At 44.1% G+C, this 16,358-nt stretch overlaps 1 protein-coding gene across 6 annotated transcripts in view; it reads right to left on the bottom strand.

Moving 5' to 3' along the window:
* The window catches only part of klhl29 (kelch-like family member 29), a 226,755-nt gene that overhangs the window by 96,137 nt on the left and 114,260 nt on the right, over window positions 1-16,358 (bottom strand). For 4 of the 6 annotated variants that reach the window (XM_085771172.1, XM_085771175.1, XM_085771176.1 and 1 more), the window contains 2 exons: window positions 13,628-13,775; window positions 8,861-9,394 (listed from right to left, as the gene is read on the bottom strand). In XM_085771172.1, coding sequence (XP_085627298.1) covers window positions 8,861-9,394; window positions 13,628-13,775 — 682 coding nt within the window. The remainder of the gene's footprint in view (window positions 1-8,860; window positions 9,395-13,627; window positions 13,776-16,358) is intronic. The other 2 variants (XM_085771178.1, XM_085771177.1) reach the window with 1 other exon arrangement.

The raw sequence follows: 16,358 nt of genomic DNA, 5'->3' as shown, positions 1-16,358 counted from the left end.
GGACTATCCACTCAGATAAGTGAGCGCACCGTGAGCATTAGTGAACTAATACTGCTGTACTTCTTTTGGGTTTTTTGCTAAGATGCATGCCGCACATCTGCTGCTGTTTTGAATACCGAGTTCCCTCCCTGTTGCAATTATGCCTTCTCATTAGTGAGAAACATCCTCTATTGACGGGCTTCCTGGTAACATCTGCTTGGTTTACACTCAGCCTAATTGATAATACATTACTACCTATTTGGTAGCATGGCTGATGTGAGGAATAACACGTGGACATTCGACTTGTGGCAATTAATCTGGTCGTATTAGATGTACTCTGACACGGGGTGTTTGAGATTCAGGCCCATTTGAGGGTGTAACCTACATCCACTTTGACACTACATTACACACAAATCAATTTGCTCCTACATAACCGAGGGCAGCGGACGTCTCATGCAGGTAAATGGCACTGTTTCAGTTTGAAACCTCTTGTGAATACTCAATGCATGATGCTACAGCTCTGTCACATTTCCTCTCAAATGCAGGAAACATATTTGGGTTGCTCTATGTGTGAGTGTGTTTGTAATCAAGAATTGGACTCAGAGGTAGATGAGAAGATAAAAACAAGGCTCAGAATTTCCTGTAAAAATAATAACAACAATGATGGGAAGTCGAACACTGTGTCCCAAGTCCAATTTGGTACAATTTGAACAATTTGTTATTCTACAGTACAAATCTCATCAAGATTTTACAGCAAAAAAACAAACCACAACATCTTGTGGTGGGATCACAATACCAGCCTTGACGCCTACCAACAAGCTGATGTCCCCAGCTCTGAGTACTCATAACCCTCATTACCACATTATTACCACATTACAAAGAGTGTTCAGTACTCATGGGGGTGGGCCACAATTGTTTTTTTCACACTTAACCAGGTCTACAACACACCTGTTAAGTTTTGTGACTGCCTCGCCCACAGACAGACCGAGAGACTCCTGTCAAAGTCAAGACCAGTAGTTCCTGCTACAGTTGGTGTCTCCAAGACCACACTGACGGCAAAATTCAGATTTGATTCAGTCACGTCACTGATACAATTAGATTTTCATGGTACATTTCATGGACAAGGCTTCTGCTCTTGTTGAAAAATGTAGGAATATTATAGGAATATTATATCTTGTTTAAAACGAAGTGACTGAATATTTCTTCCACCACTTGAAACATGCTCCAGAATGAGTGGCTCAGTCTGACAAAAGAACCATCTAAGAAAATATCCAAAATAAAGCTCAAATGAAAAATCTTCCAGGCTCCCATAGAAAGTGTTTGGTTCAGAAAAGTGACAGATCGTTTCAGATGGCACTCCATAGAGCAATTCAATTTAATGATATTTTGAGTTCATTTTATTACATAGTACAATACGGGGCGACAAGGTCTCTCAGATGGAGAGAAATCTTTTGAAAGAATGGCAGTGGAAAGAAACTGACCTAAATTGGCAACCTCTACCCGCTGACAATACCTGAGCACAGATTTGATTAGGAGAATTGAATTGAAATTCAATCCAAGAGCCTAGTTACTTTTTTATATTTATACAGCATATATTGATTACCGAGCTAAACTTCAGGATATTTAATGCATAAAAAATATTACTGGCAAAGTCTGAAGGTAAAAGCTTATTGCACAGCTTTGATAGATTAACTCAGTGGATGTCAGATAATTTAAACAAAAAGTCATAAAGATTTCACATGAAATATTAAGTGCTTACAACTCCAGAGACCAGCTAGCTGTGGCTCTGGTCGGAAAGTGCAGACTATTTGTAAGGATAATAAGGCAAAAGAGACAGTATGATAGTGTGTTTTAGATGAAAACAGCCATCTGACACTCGGTCCAGCTGTCACAGGCAAATGTGCAATCTGGGCGGACAGAATTTTTTTCCCCCTCCTCTAATCCTTTCTTCTCTTAAATTTTCCACTGCCACTTTGCTAACTGAAGCATTACCAGGCTAAAAAAAACAAAAACAAAAAAAAGCATGGCTATTAGAGGAATGGTTTACAATTCTAGCATCAGTGGAGTAGAGAAAGCAAGGAGGCGGAGAAAGAAGTTAGAGAGGCATGGAACAGGTGGCAGGTACGCTGGGGAAGGAGGACACAGAGGATGGGGGGGGGATGGGAGGCAAGTGGATGAAAAGAGGGGAAAAGGGAAAAACACAGAGGCTATAAGTGGATGAAGGAAGCAGGTGGATGTTAGGATGGTGGTGGTGGTGGTGGAGGGGAGTGGAGAGGATGCCGAGAAACAACAGCATGGGAGGGGCGGTGTCAGGAGTGGGAGTGGAGCTGAGCGAAAAGCAACGGACAGACAATTGCAGTGAAGAAGACAGGTGGGGAGGAGGGGAGGGAGGAGAGTATAGGTTGAGGAGAGGATGGAGGAGGGAGGGAGGCGTGGATACGGTGCCCCTCGTAGCGTGGCGGGGAGCCGGGCGGCTGCACTGCGTCTGTGATTATGCGCGTAGCAGCCGGGCTGTCAGGCTCCGGGTCCTGCGACTGTGCCGCCACTGAGCTTTATCTTGAAATCCCGGTGATTAATGAAGCCGGTGCTGTGTTCTGCATGGTGGAGGTGGACGAGGAATGATCAATCTTAATGAGCTATCCGCCGTCCCTATATTAACTGTGGAGGGATATAATGTATGGGGCTCCTGGCGGGGCTCCTCTCCTTTAAAATACGATAACGAGGGAGAGAAAGAACGAGGGCAAGCAGCTTTCCTTCCTCCGCTTATGACACACTGCTGCTGCTCACCTCACGTTTCCTCTCCTCTCCTCTCCTCTCTTCTCCTCCCCTCCTCCCCTCTTCTTCTTGCTCTCTCCTGAGAACAGGGGCAGTACTAGAAACAGTTAGACATCTCAATGGAAGCCATCCTTTGCTTAAAGTTAAAGAGACAGTGTCAGGTGGCTGCTCGGCTACATCTGAACAAGTGCAGCGGTCTCCAGGCCGCTCCTGCCACTCTAAAATGAGATGTTTGAGTCAATATCATTAATATGTAGGCCCCATATGGACTGGTATGCCAAGGTTACTCATAAGCATAGCTCAGCGATACTGCATGTATTCATTTATGAGAATTACCTGCCCATACTCCAGTCCACAGTGATTGGAATAAATTTCAACATCATTAATAATTTGCAAAATTCCCAGCTCTTGTGAATCCCCTCTCAGTCCCCACTAGAGCTATCTAGAATTAGGCAATGAAAGAGATAGAAAAACACTTTATAATTCCATGCATTTCTTACTGCAAGTTAAGCCTGTTTTGGAATCATAATAACCCTAGTTATGCTTTAGCTAATCCTGATGTGGATAGCTTTAAGATAATCACCCAGCACAACACCGCACTGACTTTAATTAATTTGCCACTGCTTATTCTGAGTACCTTGATCCGAGTCAGCACATTGGAAATTAAAAAAAAAATTTAAAAACTCACACCAAATTCAATATATTTTTCTTGTTACAAAGCCTACTTTTGTATAATTTGCAGCGAGGCTCTACTGGCAGTCAAGATCCTCTGCACTCTATCAAGTCAGAGAGGGATAGAGACGGAGAAAGAGGACGAGAAAGGGAAGGGGAGGGTTTAATTAATGTGCTTGCTATGATTAATGGTCTCAGTGTGGCTATCACAAACTGGCTCTGTTTTTAATAAGTGGTTTGAAAAGCCTGTCATGCTAGCAGTATATTCCTATGGTTGAATCAAAATGAGTATTTATATACCGCTAATAATACTGATAATACTGTATGCTTTAATAACTGTAGCCACTTCAGGCCATAGACACGCATCTCCAAGGTGAGAGAAAGTATGCAGTCTGCAAAGCATGAATAAAGTCATAAGGGAATAAAAAGTATAATTTATCATAAAGCACTGACAAGGTATATATATATTTATATATATATATATAAAAAACAATAAAACATCATGTCCATGCCTGAGTAAGTTTGATTAGCTGCGATAAGTCTCAAGAAAACAGCCACGTATCTCCCTTAAATAAACAGCAGCAGCACATACAGGTTGGCCTTGTAAACACTCACTATCTTATTAATTTGGTTATCTATAATTTCCTCACTTAGTGGTAATACTGCAGCAATAATGTGCAGAGAGCCAACACCACTGTGGACAGTAATGCCACAGTGCCAATATGCTCTGTCCAAAAGTAAACAAAAATGAATACATAATTAAAGTCTTCCTGTGACCGAACTTTGAATAAGGCAGATGAGGCAGATGAGGCAGATACAGCGCGGGGGGAAGGTGGGGGTGGGGGGTGCAGGCTCAGCCGGTGCTGCATGTGAGTCTGCGCTGGTCTCACCGTACCAAAGTAAAACACTGATCTTAACTCAGCAAGGCATCTTAATTGCATTCACAAGCAGCTCTAGAGCTGCTCGGTCCCCAGATGATGGCTGATGTGAGCTGACTGGAAGATGAACTTCCTGGGCAGCGAGGAGAGGCTGGGTGCCGCCGGATGTGTGTACGTGTATGTGTGTATGTGTGTATGTGTGACAGTGGAGAGAGTACGTCTACGTGTGTCCCCTCTGTTGTGGCGGTGAACCTGTGTGTTTCCTCTCTCCCGGTGCATTTATGCATGTGATCATCTGTGTGCATAATGTGCGTCTTGACAACGTGTGTGAGTCGGCGTGAGAGAGGGAGAGAGGAAGAGGACGGCACCGGTAAAGGGCAGCGAGGTGGAAGGAAGCGTTAAAATGATGTTTGACATGAGAAAAAGAGGCGAGGAGCCGTGGCACATGCTCAGTGCAGCAGCAGGTGGCCTGACAGATCTGCCTGGGACTTCATTCTCAGCTTAAAGCCAGACAGACAGTGACTGAATCTTATCATCAGCTAATCATCTGTCTACTTTACCAAAAAAGACAAGAAAATGATCCCTCCAGCCAAACCTGCGGCTTCTATCGCCTCAGCACGGCTACCGGTTGTTTCATTTCTCAGTTAAAGCTGAGCTGGGAAAAGATATCAGAATGATCACTTGAGTGGCTGCCATGGGTAAAAGCAATAAGCTAAACAGGCTCAGATATGTGGGAATAATAACTCTCTTTTGATATTTATGCGTTTTTCAGTCGTGAGCTGCCTGCAAATGGCGCTCAATCACATTTGCAGTGAGTAAGTCCGTCCCTGCTGAGCTTGGCACTAGCTTCCCCCAGCTGATACTCATCAGGACAGCCATCGATTTTAATGACTTGGTCAATAGACACACACCGAATCTGCTCTCAGCATCTCCCGCTCTCTAATGTCCCTCTCTCTCTGAATCCCTCTCTTCTACTTCTGCCTCCTCCTGTGTCCTGTTTTTTTTCTCTCCCCTCTTCTTATTATTGTCCCTTTTCAACAACAACATCAATCAACCCGTCCTGCCATATTTCACATAATGTGCTGACAGGTGTGATGGCTGTGGAATCGAGCGCTGGATAGATTATTTAAATAAGCGGAAGCTTTTTGTAACGCTGTTTTTTGATTGTGATCAAATCTGAGGTTGAGAGAAACAAAGGGAAGAATAAAAAAAAAAAAAACGCACAAAGAGTAGGTGGTGTGAAGGAAATTAGCAATTGGCAAGATGGTGCGGAGTTTGATTTGTACACTATGGCAGCGGGATATTATGAAAAGCCCTGCTGCAGATGGAGGAACCAGGTAGGCAGATCGCAGTCTGCTGATGGGCACGTCTCAGTAGGAGATGAGGTTAAAGCTTGCCTTCAAGCTGCTCCGCGCCAGTCTTCACACACACAAACATATGGCACTGATGCAGACACACTCACACACAAACACACGTACCAATACTATATACAGTAAACTGAATAAAATAGACAAATACCTCGATAACACACAACCAGAGACAAATACGCGCGCGAGAGGAGAGAGGAGCGAGCGGTTGCCGATGTGCCCGCTGATGCAGAGCGAAGACAAATTGCTCCCTTTGAAGGCAAAGCCAAATCAAACATGGAGCGTGATTTCTGTCACTGTGGTGCTTGACTTTAAGGCTGTGATGCTGACAAAACAACCATGCAGTCACACCCAAGAAGCACACACACACAGACACACACAGCGACCTGTTGTGCAGCTGGATTAAGGAGGAAGAGGCTCCGTCAGCTCCACCAACATCCAGGCCCTTGTCATGGAAAAGGCCGCCGAACCTCCGCAGCGCATTAGTGCTTATACTTGTGTTGTGTATGCGGCAACACAATCACTTAAGTAATGGCTTTGGTATTTAAACCGCTCTCCAATAATCTCTTCCGAAAACCCCCAGGTGTGACACACTTGACCAGGATTTGACCGCTGCCACAAAAAAAAAAAAAACATTACAGCATTACACTCTCATCTCGGTGTCCAAGACAACCGGCGGAATAACGGACACATTTTTTTCTTGGTAATACGAAGATTGGCTCGGGCTGTGTCATTTGTTGGATCTGTTTCAGGATGATAACTCATCAGCTATTCAAACAAAGCATCCCACATGTCAGTCAGTGGTACAAGCGCGAATTTGGGCACTTCATTTATTTTTTTTCCTTTCCTGGCTTGTTCCCCGGAGGCCCTGACAAGGCTCATCCTGTATGAGGAAATCAGTGTCCAGCCTGTGAGTGTGCCAGCTGTATTTTTTTTATTGCACTTAACCAAAATAAATGTCTTGTGGACAAAATAAAGCCTGTGTGTGTTTGTGGGAGGCCAGAGATAATAAAAAAACAGTGTGTGTGTGTGTGTGTATGTGTGCACCCTGTGACTTCATTTGCCTCCCTGGTTTTATACCAGATGTGAGTGTAACATTCAATCTCTGCCCTGGGATCAGATTTGCCAGCGCTCTTATCCTCACCTCAGCCATTAGAGGGCTGCAGAAACACTGAACTCTAACCTGCAGCTGTTTTCTCTTCTTTTCACAAACTACTTTTTTTTAATGTTTTGTTTTTTTGGGGTTTCAGTAGAAAGTGCCAACAGCAGGTCCAGGATAATTATAACAGAAGCGAAACCAGAATGCAGGTCGTGAGAGCTTACCCTCCGTATTCACCACCAAGCCAGTGCAACAGAACAGTAGGTACTGGTTGCCACAACGACATAGTGTTAATTGATTTAAAAACAGAACATCCGAGTTCTGTGGGAGCTTGGGATTTGTAAGTTCTTGGAGTGGGCGAGAAGAAGACATGGGGAAAGGAAAGAGAAGCAGACAGGAAGTAGTAGACAGAGATAATCAGAGAGACAGGAAAGCGCTGAAAGAGTATGGAGTCTGAGAGGGAGTCTGCTCAGGCTGGCACTGTTGTGATTACGGCCTCAGAGGTAAGTGTTCTTGCCAGCAGACGGTCTGCAGAAGAGACGTCATGGCTGATAACTTACTGGTGCTCGACACTTTACCCATTCACTAAGTATTCTCAATGGCATACTTATTAATTCTCTATTCAATGCTTAGTGGGCATGGGTTAGGAAAAACAGAGGCGTTTTGAAATTCAAGTGCATCTATTTGAAGTTTAACCTTCATAGAAGGCTGCACAAGATTTCAGGTATATATGCATGCACGTCTGTTTTCACTTCTGTCTTTGAAACATGACAGCTGGCAAACTATAACCATACAAACTCAACAGTAACTTTATCAGGACATGAATCACAGTAACAGGGCATCCACAGCTGAATTTTAACAACCCTGCAGTGCTTTGGTTTCATTTAAAATGGAGCTTTATAAATACTATAATCCCAATTAAACTCTGGCTTCATTGGCCTAGTCAATAAATTTTGACATATGCATGGTTAATGGATCACGACAGTCTACCCAGAAGAAGCCAGAAGCTCTCTTCAGATAGAGGGTGGACCACACCGACGAGCTTGTCTAATTATCCATTTCCAATTCTACCTGCAGTCTCATTTCAATGTATCACAGGCAGCCCCCAAAATAATTGCTTTTTTGCAATCTACAAGTTCATTTGCTCACATTTTATTGATCAAAATGAATCAGGAAAAAGAAAACAATCTAAACCTAAATTAAAAGCTTCATTAAATGCGAAAATTGGTCGGGGAATTGTGAACATCTGTTTCTAGTGCCCTGCATCATAAACTCCAAGGTTAAACCAAACACCAATTTACGGCTTGCAGACTCCGGCATGAGCTGGAGCGGTGAAGCACCTTCACAAACACAGCAAGTCAACAAGGCTTCAAACGATTCAGAGAGAGATGTGAGGGCCGGGGCTGAAAGCTCTTCCTGCCTTGTGTTTAGCAGGCCTTGTGAGCATTGCAACACCGAGCGGTTAAAAGATACACCTCAGACGCCTTTTAAGCCATTTCAGAGCGCAGCAGTGCAGGTGCTGCTGTTGTACAGTATTTTCAGAGCAGCACAACGTGTGTCCCTCCCCACACCCACACCCCTCCTCCCCCAAAGAATTCACTGTAGGCAACAATAGATGTTTTTAGAAGCCCTTGTCTCTCTGCTGCTTTAGGTGCACCTCAGTTCACTGCGACCTTGGTGCAGCTTTGAAGCGAAATGGCTCTGGTTGCGAGTTGTATTTTAACAACCCCTTGCTCGAGTGTTTGTGGCCTTGTTTATGACTGTTGGCATCACAGGCTGCTCTGGTATACCGACTGGGGGCACAGGCCTATGTGTTTCATTCCAGCGTTGCCCCACATAAGGCGAGGTCACGAGAAATAGAGAGCTAAGACTACATTGATTTAATACCTAACACCTCCGCAGCTTGGATTCACTTTTGAGCTTAGGTTGCCAGCTCTGCTTTGATTTAGTGTTTGAAAGTTAGTCATGACAGATTCCATATCTGCTAGAGAGTGAGGATAAAAAAAACCCTTAGAGGGAAAAAAATAAAATAAAATAAAAAATAAAGCTTGCTGTGCTGAGTGCATCAGCTGAGGTTTGTCTGTGCTTACCTTTCGGATGTCCCGGGTCACTGAACTCGTACTTCCCGCTCCCGACCGTTCGCAGCATTTGCAGCCCGTTCGGACTGTCCTGATTGTCTGCAGCTGAGGGCTGCGCCTGCCCCGCCGCTGCTGCCGCCGCCGCCGCCGCCTGTCCGTTGGTCAGAGGCAGGGCGGGGGGCTGGATGAGGCCGGGGTGAGAGGTTAAGTGGCCGTTGCCCATGACGCTGTGAGGGCTCTGCTGGACCACCTGGTTGGCCTGGGCCACGCTGGGCTGAGCCGAGGGGTACGGAGGCTGGCTGGGCATGTTCAGCACCATGGAGGGAGGCTGCTGGGTGGACTGCGGCGTCAGCTGGAAGTGGGCGGTCATGAGCGGGTGCTGCGGGGGCACCGACTGGATGGACGGGGTTACTCCTATGATGGGGGACTGTGCCGTCACGCTGTGGTTGAAGGACGGCGGCTGTGGGAGGGCGTAGGAGTGAGGCAGGAGGCTGGGCTGGCTCACTGCTGCTACCGCTGAAGCCCAGGCTGGACCTGATGGACAGACTAACAGAAAAGCAGAAAGAAATTGATTAAAGGTAGAGTAGGAGATGTTATTCTAGTGCTTTTTTTACTTAATTGCAAGAAATCCTCTTCATACCCTGATTGACACCAATTAATAAATGCTTTTTCACAAAAATGAAAAAGGTCAGTCACCTGTGGGAGGGAAAATCCTGTAAAAACACTATCCAATCATCAAGTCAATTGGATCGTGATGTGTCAATCAAGCTGCTGTCTCTGTCCCTCTCTCCCAGCATGCATGCTCAGAGTCTTCAAGTACACCACGAAAAAAATAATGCCAGTGATACAATGTACGACACTGAAGTCGGGTGGGTGGCAGTGTAGCTCTAAGCTTGATGCTGGATGGTTTATTATGATGTAAGGTGTTTTTTTGGTAACACTTTATAATAAGTACACGCTATAATGTGACATAGGCCATTTCTGCTGTAGCAAGCGGTCAGATGGGCATCGTGCAATTATTATTTCCATCTACTGTATATGTTAGCGTAGGACAGTGTGCAATAATTCTTTGTGTAGTAATTTTAGGGCATCTGGGGGGGGGGGGGGGCTTTGGGGAGGTGATATGGTGGTGGTGTGTTGTGTTGAGCAGGTGTTGTTTGTTTGTAGTACATGGTGATTGTTCACGTATGTACATGTATATTTGTGGCACCTGGAGTCTCTCCAAAATGAATTTCTCTCAAGGGAGACAATAAAGACTGGTCTTAATCTTATTAAGCATTAGCTAAGCATGAAATGCTGAATTCATCATGTATAACACATGAATACTCATTAGTATGTAGTTTATAAATACAGTTAAAAATGTTTTACTCATCATTGATAAGCACTAACTGGATTTATAAACTACATACTAATGAGTATTCATGCATTATAAATTAAGAATTCAGTATTTGCTGAACAGTGTGTACTTTTTTTTTTTTTACCTGTGTATAAGCCATGAGAAAAAGCTGGCAGAAAGTTAGTGACCCGATGTAATCCCTATGTAAGCGATGCAGCTTTCAACGATACTGTTGCATGTAGCGCAGCTTCACCTTGATGTGAACCCAACGCTGAACAAGCATTGCGTGTTTCAGCACTCTGGAGGCGTGGCTTCAGAGAGAAGTCTGAGGAAAAGGGGCTTGGACTTTTGAATTGTGTATTTTCAAAATGTGGCCGGCTAGAACCCTTTTTTTTCCAGGATCTCCAACCCTACCTTTAACTGTATATCCAGCTTTTACACCATAAAGCAATGTGACAGTGGAGATAGACAGATAGATAGATAGATAGATAAATACTTTATTAATCCTGAAGGAAATTCATCTGTCAGATGCTCCAAATGCTGGTGATGAGTTACATGGAATTTCAGGCGGCGTCGGGCTGATTTGTGACATCACGCTAAGCCGCAGACAAAGCCAAAAACAAGGGCAGAGTGCTGATTTTAAGTCTGGTATTAGATGATCAAATAGAGACAGTAAACAAGAGGAGAAGACAGACTCCAGCTTCAGTCTGTTCCTCTCCACACCACAACTGTCAGCGTGCCGCTCCGCTTCAGTCAAAGTTTGTTTTTGACTCGAGACTTAATATCAAACACAAAATATTTGAAGCGATGTACAGATCCGCGCCTAAGATCAACATCATAATAAGATTAAGAGATTTATTTCGCCACAGGATGAACAAATGCTTTTCTGAATGTGAAAGTATACATACTCGGAGCGTGTGGCAGTCGGCGCTATTATCCACGGAGAAGTCTGTGTTTACCCAGACACTCGGAGCTGATCATATCCCTGCCCTGAGGCGGGGATGCCAAGGGTGTTCTGGGAAGACGTCGCCATATTGGACCAGAACAATGCCTACCCCTCCCTCACTCATTCGCTCCCCGCTCCATCATCTCTAACTCTTCCTGCCACGGTCCAAGCTCCAAAAATAGACAACTGCTCTGCCAAAGGGCCAAAGGCTAAATCACAGCATGCAAAAGGAAGCTAAAAAAAAGGGAGCCCACATTATTCATAACACTAACCCTGCTGATAATATAGTCTGGGCAGAGAAGAGCGGAGAGGGACAAAGAGATAAAAAACAGACAGTGAGAAGAAAAGAAAGATGGAGCGGAGGGTGGGAACAGAAGACTCCAGAGGAGAGGGCAGTTCAGTTCATAATTCACATGTCATTGAGCTAATCGGCAGCAACACTGTATTTCATTTCCCCTCTTTTGTAGTTGATCTTGATAAAGGGGTCTAATCAAATGGCTCAGTACAATTCGTCCACATCTTACAAAGTTTCCAGGTTTTAATGCAATGATGGCATTGATTAGAATTAGATATATACTGTATACATTCTATCTCCCCTCCAGTTTGCGTTCTTGTCCTTCAGCGATCCTTCAATCTTTCAGCAGAAAAAGAAGACGTTATTGAGCAAAGAATTTCATTATCGTAACCCGGCACTGACGTAATGTACTTAAAGGGCTTGCTTGCAAAGTTAAACAGCACAAAGCAGTTGCATTAACATTAAATTGCGCCCGATAGCTGTGATTTCTGTCTTGCATCCTAGAATTAAGATTTTCTTAAAAGTGACACGTTCTCTTTAAAGAACTCCACTATTTTCTTAGATATTTGCTCCACAATTTAAGTCTAAAGCGGACAATCAAAACAAACTATTTCTGGACAAAGAAACTACGCTTGAAACAAAAACTACTTTTTTCAAAAGAAACTTTCTTCAGCAGTCACAACAGTGAAGTTTCTGTCTAAAGAAATCGTTGATTAATTCTGGCACAGTTGGCAGGGAACTTTCTGGCAACACAGTTCAGTGAAGTGTGGAGAGGAGCTGGCTTCGTTGCAAACGCCAGTCACAGTTTGGAGTAGCACACACACACACACACACACACACACGCGTGCAAATCAATATGCAACACTATGCTCGGATTTGAGTGTCATATGCGACAGCGTGCCGGGTCGGTGACATCTCACTCCCCTCACGCTTCAATCCAAGCTGTAGTATGTGGAGTGGGAGCTGCAGTGCTGCGGCGGGGGTGGGGTGGGTGGGTGGGTGGGAGTGAAGCCATTCACTTATACTCAATAATTCAGCCAGACCCCTCATTGCACAGCAGGAGGCTGTGGCCGCGCAGCAGGGAGTAGGAACAGAGCTCCATACTTTCCTAGAGCAACCGCATCCTTCCGTCATGAGAGGATCTCAATCGCTTTACGCAACTGAAACATTCCTCCCGGGTTAACTGATGAACTATTCAATCATTAATCACATAATCAAGGTTAGATGGGGGAACCACAGACCAATCTATATCTATCTATAAGATGTGCTAATTAGGAACGTGAGCTGAACAGGCAGTAGACAGCTTTTCAGCGTGATGCTTTGCTGCCACAGAGTAACAGCTGTCTACAATCTGGATTTGCTGAGCCAGAATTTCCACTGGAACAAGCTCTGTGCCAGTATCATTCATAAACGAAACACATTTGTGATGAGCAGGAGGCAGAGGCCAGCAAAGCAATGGAAGGAAATGAACTGCTCTAGGGCAGAGCCATTCTGGGCGAGTTCATTACAATAAGGGTAAAAAACTTCAGTGCTGGCTTAACTCATTAATGGCGGGGCGTGCGCGTTGCTCTGCAGTGCCACCGCTGCTCTGTGCGCGCTTTAAAGAGGCATGAATAGAATAAGGTCGACATCTAAATTAGACCTGGTGGAGATCATTTGGAGGACTTTCGGTGTTTCAGAGACACAGGTTTAATTTAGACTAAATCAGCTTCAGTTAGAGACACAATAACATTAACAAGGACAATAAAACAAGAGCAGTATGTCAGTGGTGGTGGGGTTATATTTGGGGATTTATAGCTTTTCTCATTTTTCAAACTTTTTGATATCACACTGACATTTCTATAATCATTTACATAATTAATCAAATTTATGTAAAGATGTTGTTTGTGAATGTATAGTATGCACAACTGCGTATGTAATGTATGCATGTCGTGGAAGCAAGGGTGTTTTATGTAGGGCAAGACAGTCAAGATGCCTCATTAGCATTGGCTGCTATGGTGTATCCGGACTAAGCCGTCTGGGGTGTAGCGCGTGAAGTGTACATGCGTGCGTCTGCTGTGTGCGGGAGTACCGATGATGTAAAACTTACATCACAGTAGAGCTCACATCAGGTGGAAACGGGTACATGTGTGAGTGTGTGTGCGTCTGTCAGTATGCAACCATGTGTGCGCGCTGCAGCATCCCGTGTGAGTGATTCATTACCGTTGGGCTCGCTGTCTCGGTGTTGCTTGGCTGGGGGCTCGTCTGTATCCCATGGCGTGAGCTGGTTGATGGGCGTCTGTCCCCACCTCACCCCCGGAGCCAGCAGCAGTCCTGGGGTCTGGCTGTCTCCAGGTGACAGACCAGAGACCTGCAGCAAACGGAAACAAAAATAATATCACTGATTAGAGCATCATATGAGACCAAACACAGAAGCCCAAAGGACCATGTTGGAAAAAAACTAAACAAAACAAACCTCTTTACTCCCCTTGATCTTTTGATCTCATACAGCACAACATGATTATCAATGACCCTCAAATGAATTGCATCCACAACCATGGCTTAAATACATTATTTCACAAATCACAGCCCTCAAACCGTTCTTTAGGGTCTTGAAGTGAACCTTGATGACAGAGCTTGGCATATAATTAGCAGTGAGTGATTTCTGATTACAGACTATATGTAATGGAAACAAGAGAAAATATGAGTCTGTATGTAGTAGAAAGACCCATATTTCTCTTCTTATGTAGTAATAACAATTAAGTTTGTAGAGTGGGATACATTCAAATTCAGAACCTTCCCCCTGAGATTTTTGTATATCTCAATTTTGCAATGAATTAAACATAGTGTTCAGTCAAGTGGGATAATATAATTCTGAACACAAATACGACAAATAGAATAAGTTGAAAGAAATCCTTTCGCGGGGACAAGAGAAAAGAAAAAAAAAGGTAATTTCTTGAAAGAAAATGAAAAACTAGCTGACAACGTATGGAGGAGTAAATCCAATGCAACTTCAGCAAACCAAACAAAGGGCTCGCCAAGCCTTTCTTTGCACCCATATCTCTAATATTTTTCCTCTGGTAGGGGAGTAAGAAATGTTATCGAGCAAACCCAGGCTGATGAAAACACAGGGTCAATCACCACTGGACCCCTGAGCAATATTCGCTCTCCCTATCTGCAGTTTGGACGCTTGGTCTAACAACCAGGCAGGGAGAGGGCAGAGCCAAGCATGATTCCAGCGCTCGCTCCAGCCAGCCTCCTGAGTTAATAGAAAAGACCTGGTCACCAGGCCCCTCCTGTGTCCTCCTGGCTGATCCCTGCATCCCTCAATTCCATTATCCTCCCTGACCCCGCCATCCACTTCATCAAGCACGCCATCATGCATTCCAACAGCTGTGTCGACAAAGCCCGACAGAGTGTGAGCTGACTGCACGACGACAAAAACGCAGTCCAAACAATTCAGATCACAGTGAACAAATGTGCAGCTTTATTTTTTTTTTTTTAGCGGATCAGTGCCATTTCTGGGAAATATTTGCTCTGTGCTTTACAAGGATCTTCACCATATATTAAGACCAGTGTTGAGCATGTTGTTCTTAAAAAGTAATTACTTATAGTTAAGAGTTACTTTCCACAAAAAGTAACTGAATTACTACATTATAAATGTAACTAATTACCAAGAAAAGTAACATTTTATTGTCATTAACGGTAACGGCATTATAATAGAGGAAACTTTAACTTTTCAACTTTTCTGATTACTTGTAACTGAAAAAAGGAGCGCCGTTCGTAACACCATTATTGTATAACGCCGTTATTCCTATTGCATAATGTGTGAAATAAACAACAATGGTAGATTAGGTTCAGTCCATGTCACTTACTTGATAAATCAGTAGTGAAAGTTTATCTGACAGTTTGTAAGTGCTGGGGGGCAAATGAAAAAAAAGGCAAAGGGAAACATCTCAAGGCAACGGAGAAAACAGGGTGATGGAGTGAGAGACTGAAGCTGGGTTTAGGGGAGACGGGCTGTCAGGTCTTTTTGTCCAGCTCAACCTGTCAACTTCAGACAAGAGAAAACTGAAATGGTTTACTCAGAGAAATGTCCTAAGCGCTCAATTCCATCTGAGAGCCCTGGAGCCTTGGGCTGGGAAAATTCTGAGCACTTTCAAGGTGAAGAGTTTCTTTCTACAGCCCACTATTTGTTTTAATGAGTATTTTTCCTCCTCCACTCTGTGCGCTTTACTGTATTCCTGTCCAGCCATGCTTTACCTTCACCTCTATAGAGGCTAGTCCTCATCGCTGATTCTCTTATTGTACTTTCCTGAAGCCCTGCACTATTGTCTCATTAATACTCTCCCACCCATTTATCCGAAACGGAGGTGAAAAAAAAAAAATTCTACTAAAAGGCAATCCATCTGTCGCAGTTTTAGTGCACCAGGGAAAAAAGGAGAAAAAAAAAAGCTTCTTAGTCAGCGCCATCACATTGACAGCATATCAGCTAGACTGAGGAACAATCCTGACTTGAAAATGATCAAGGTTAGATAGGAATAACACACACAGACAGACACACTAGAAACTCGAGCGTGTGTGTACACACAGCAGGTGAAAATACATGCACGTACACGCACACACAAACACACGTTCATGCACACACAGAAGCCAGGAGATATCAGACGGGATGTTTATTAAGATGGCAGACTTGCTGCAGGCAGGCAGGAAGGTACTGTAGGTTCTGGGACAGCGCCTGCCATTTTCTCTCAATTTTATTTGCTCTCCCTATTTTCAGTCCCCTCCTCCCCGGCCGCCCATTATCACCGGGCAGCAGATGGTTTCCTCTGACTCGACAAAAACCATGCTGGAGAAAAGGACGGGAGCCAGATAGATAATTTTTGAGTCGTGCCAAGCCATTCTGTGTTTGTTGTCAAGCTGGCTGGGGAGTTTTTTTTATTTTTTTTTACTG

This window comes from Trachurus japonicus, chromosome 24 (assembly GCF_045865225.1).
Source record: "Trachurus japonicus isolate A0001 chromosome 24, Traja_1.0".
Classification (NCBI taxonomy): domain Eukaryota; kingdom Metazoa; phylum Chordata; class Actinopteri; order Carangiformes; family Carangidae; genus Trachurus; species Trachurus japonicus.
This window is presented reverse-complemented; position numbering and strand designations above follow the sequence as displayed.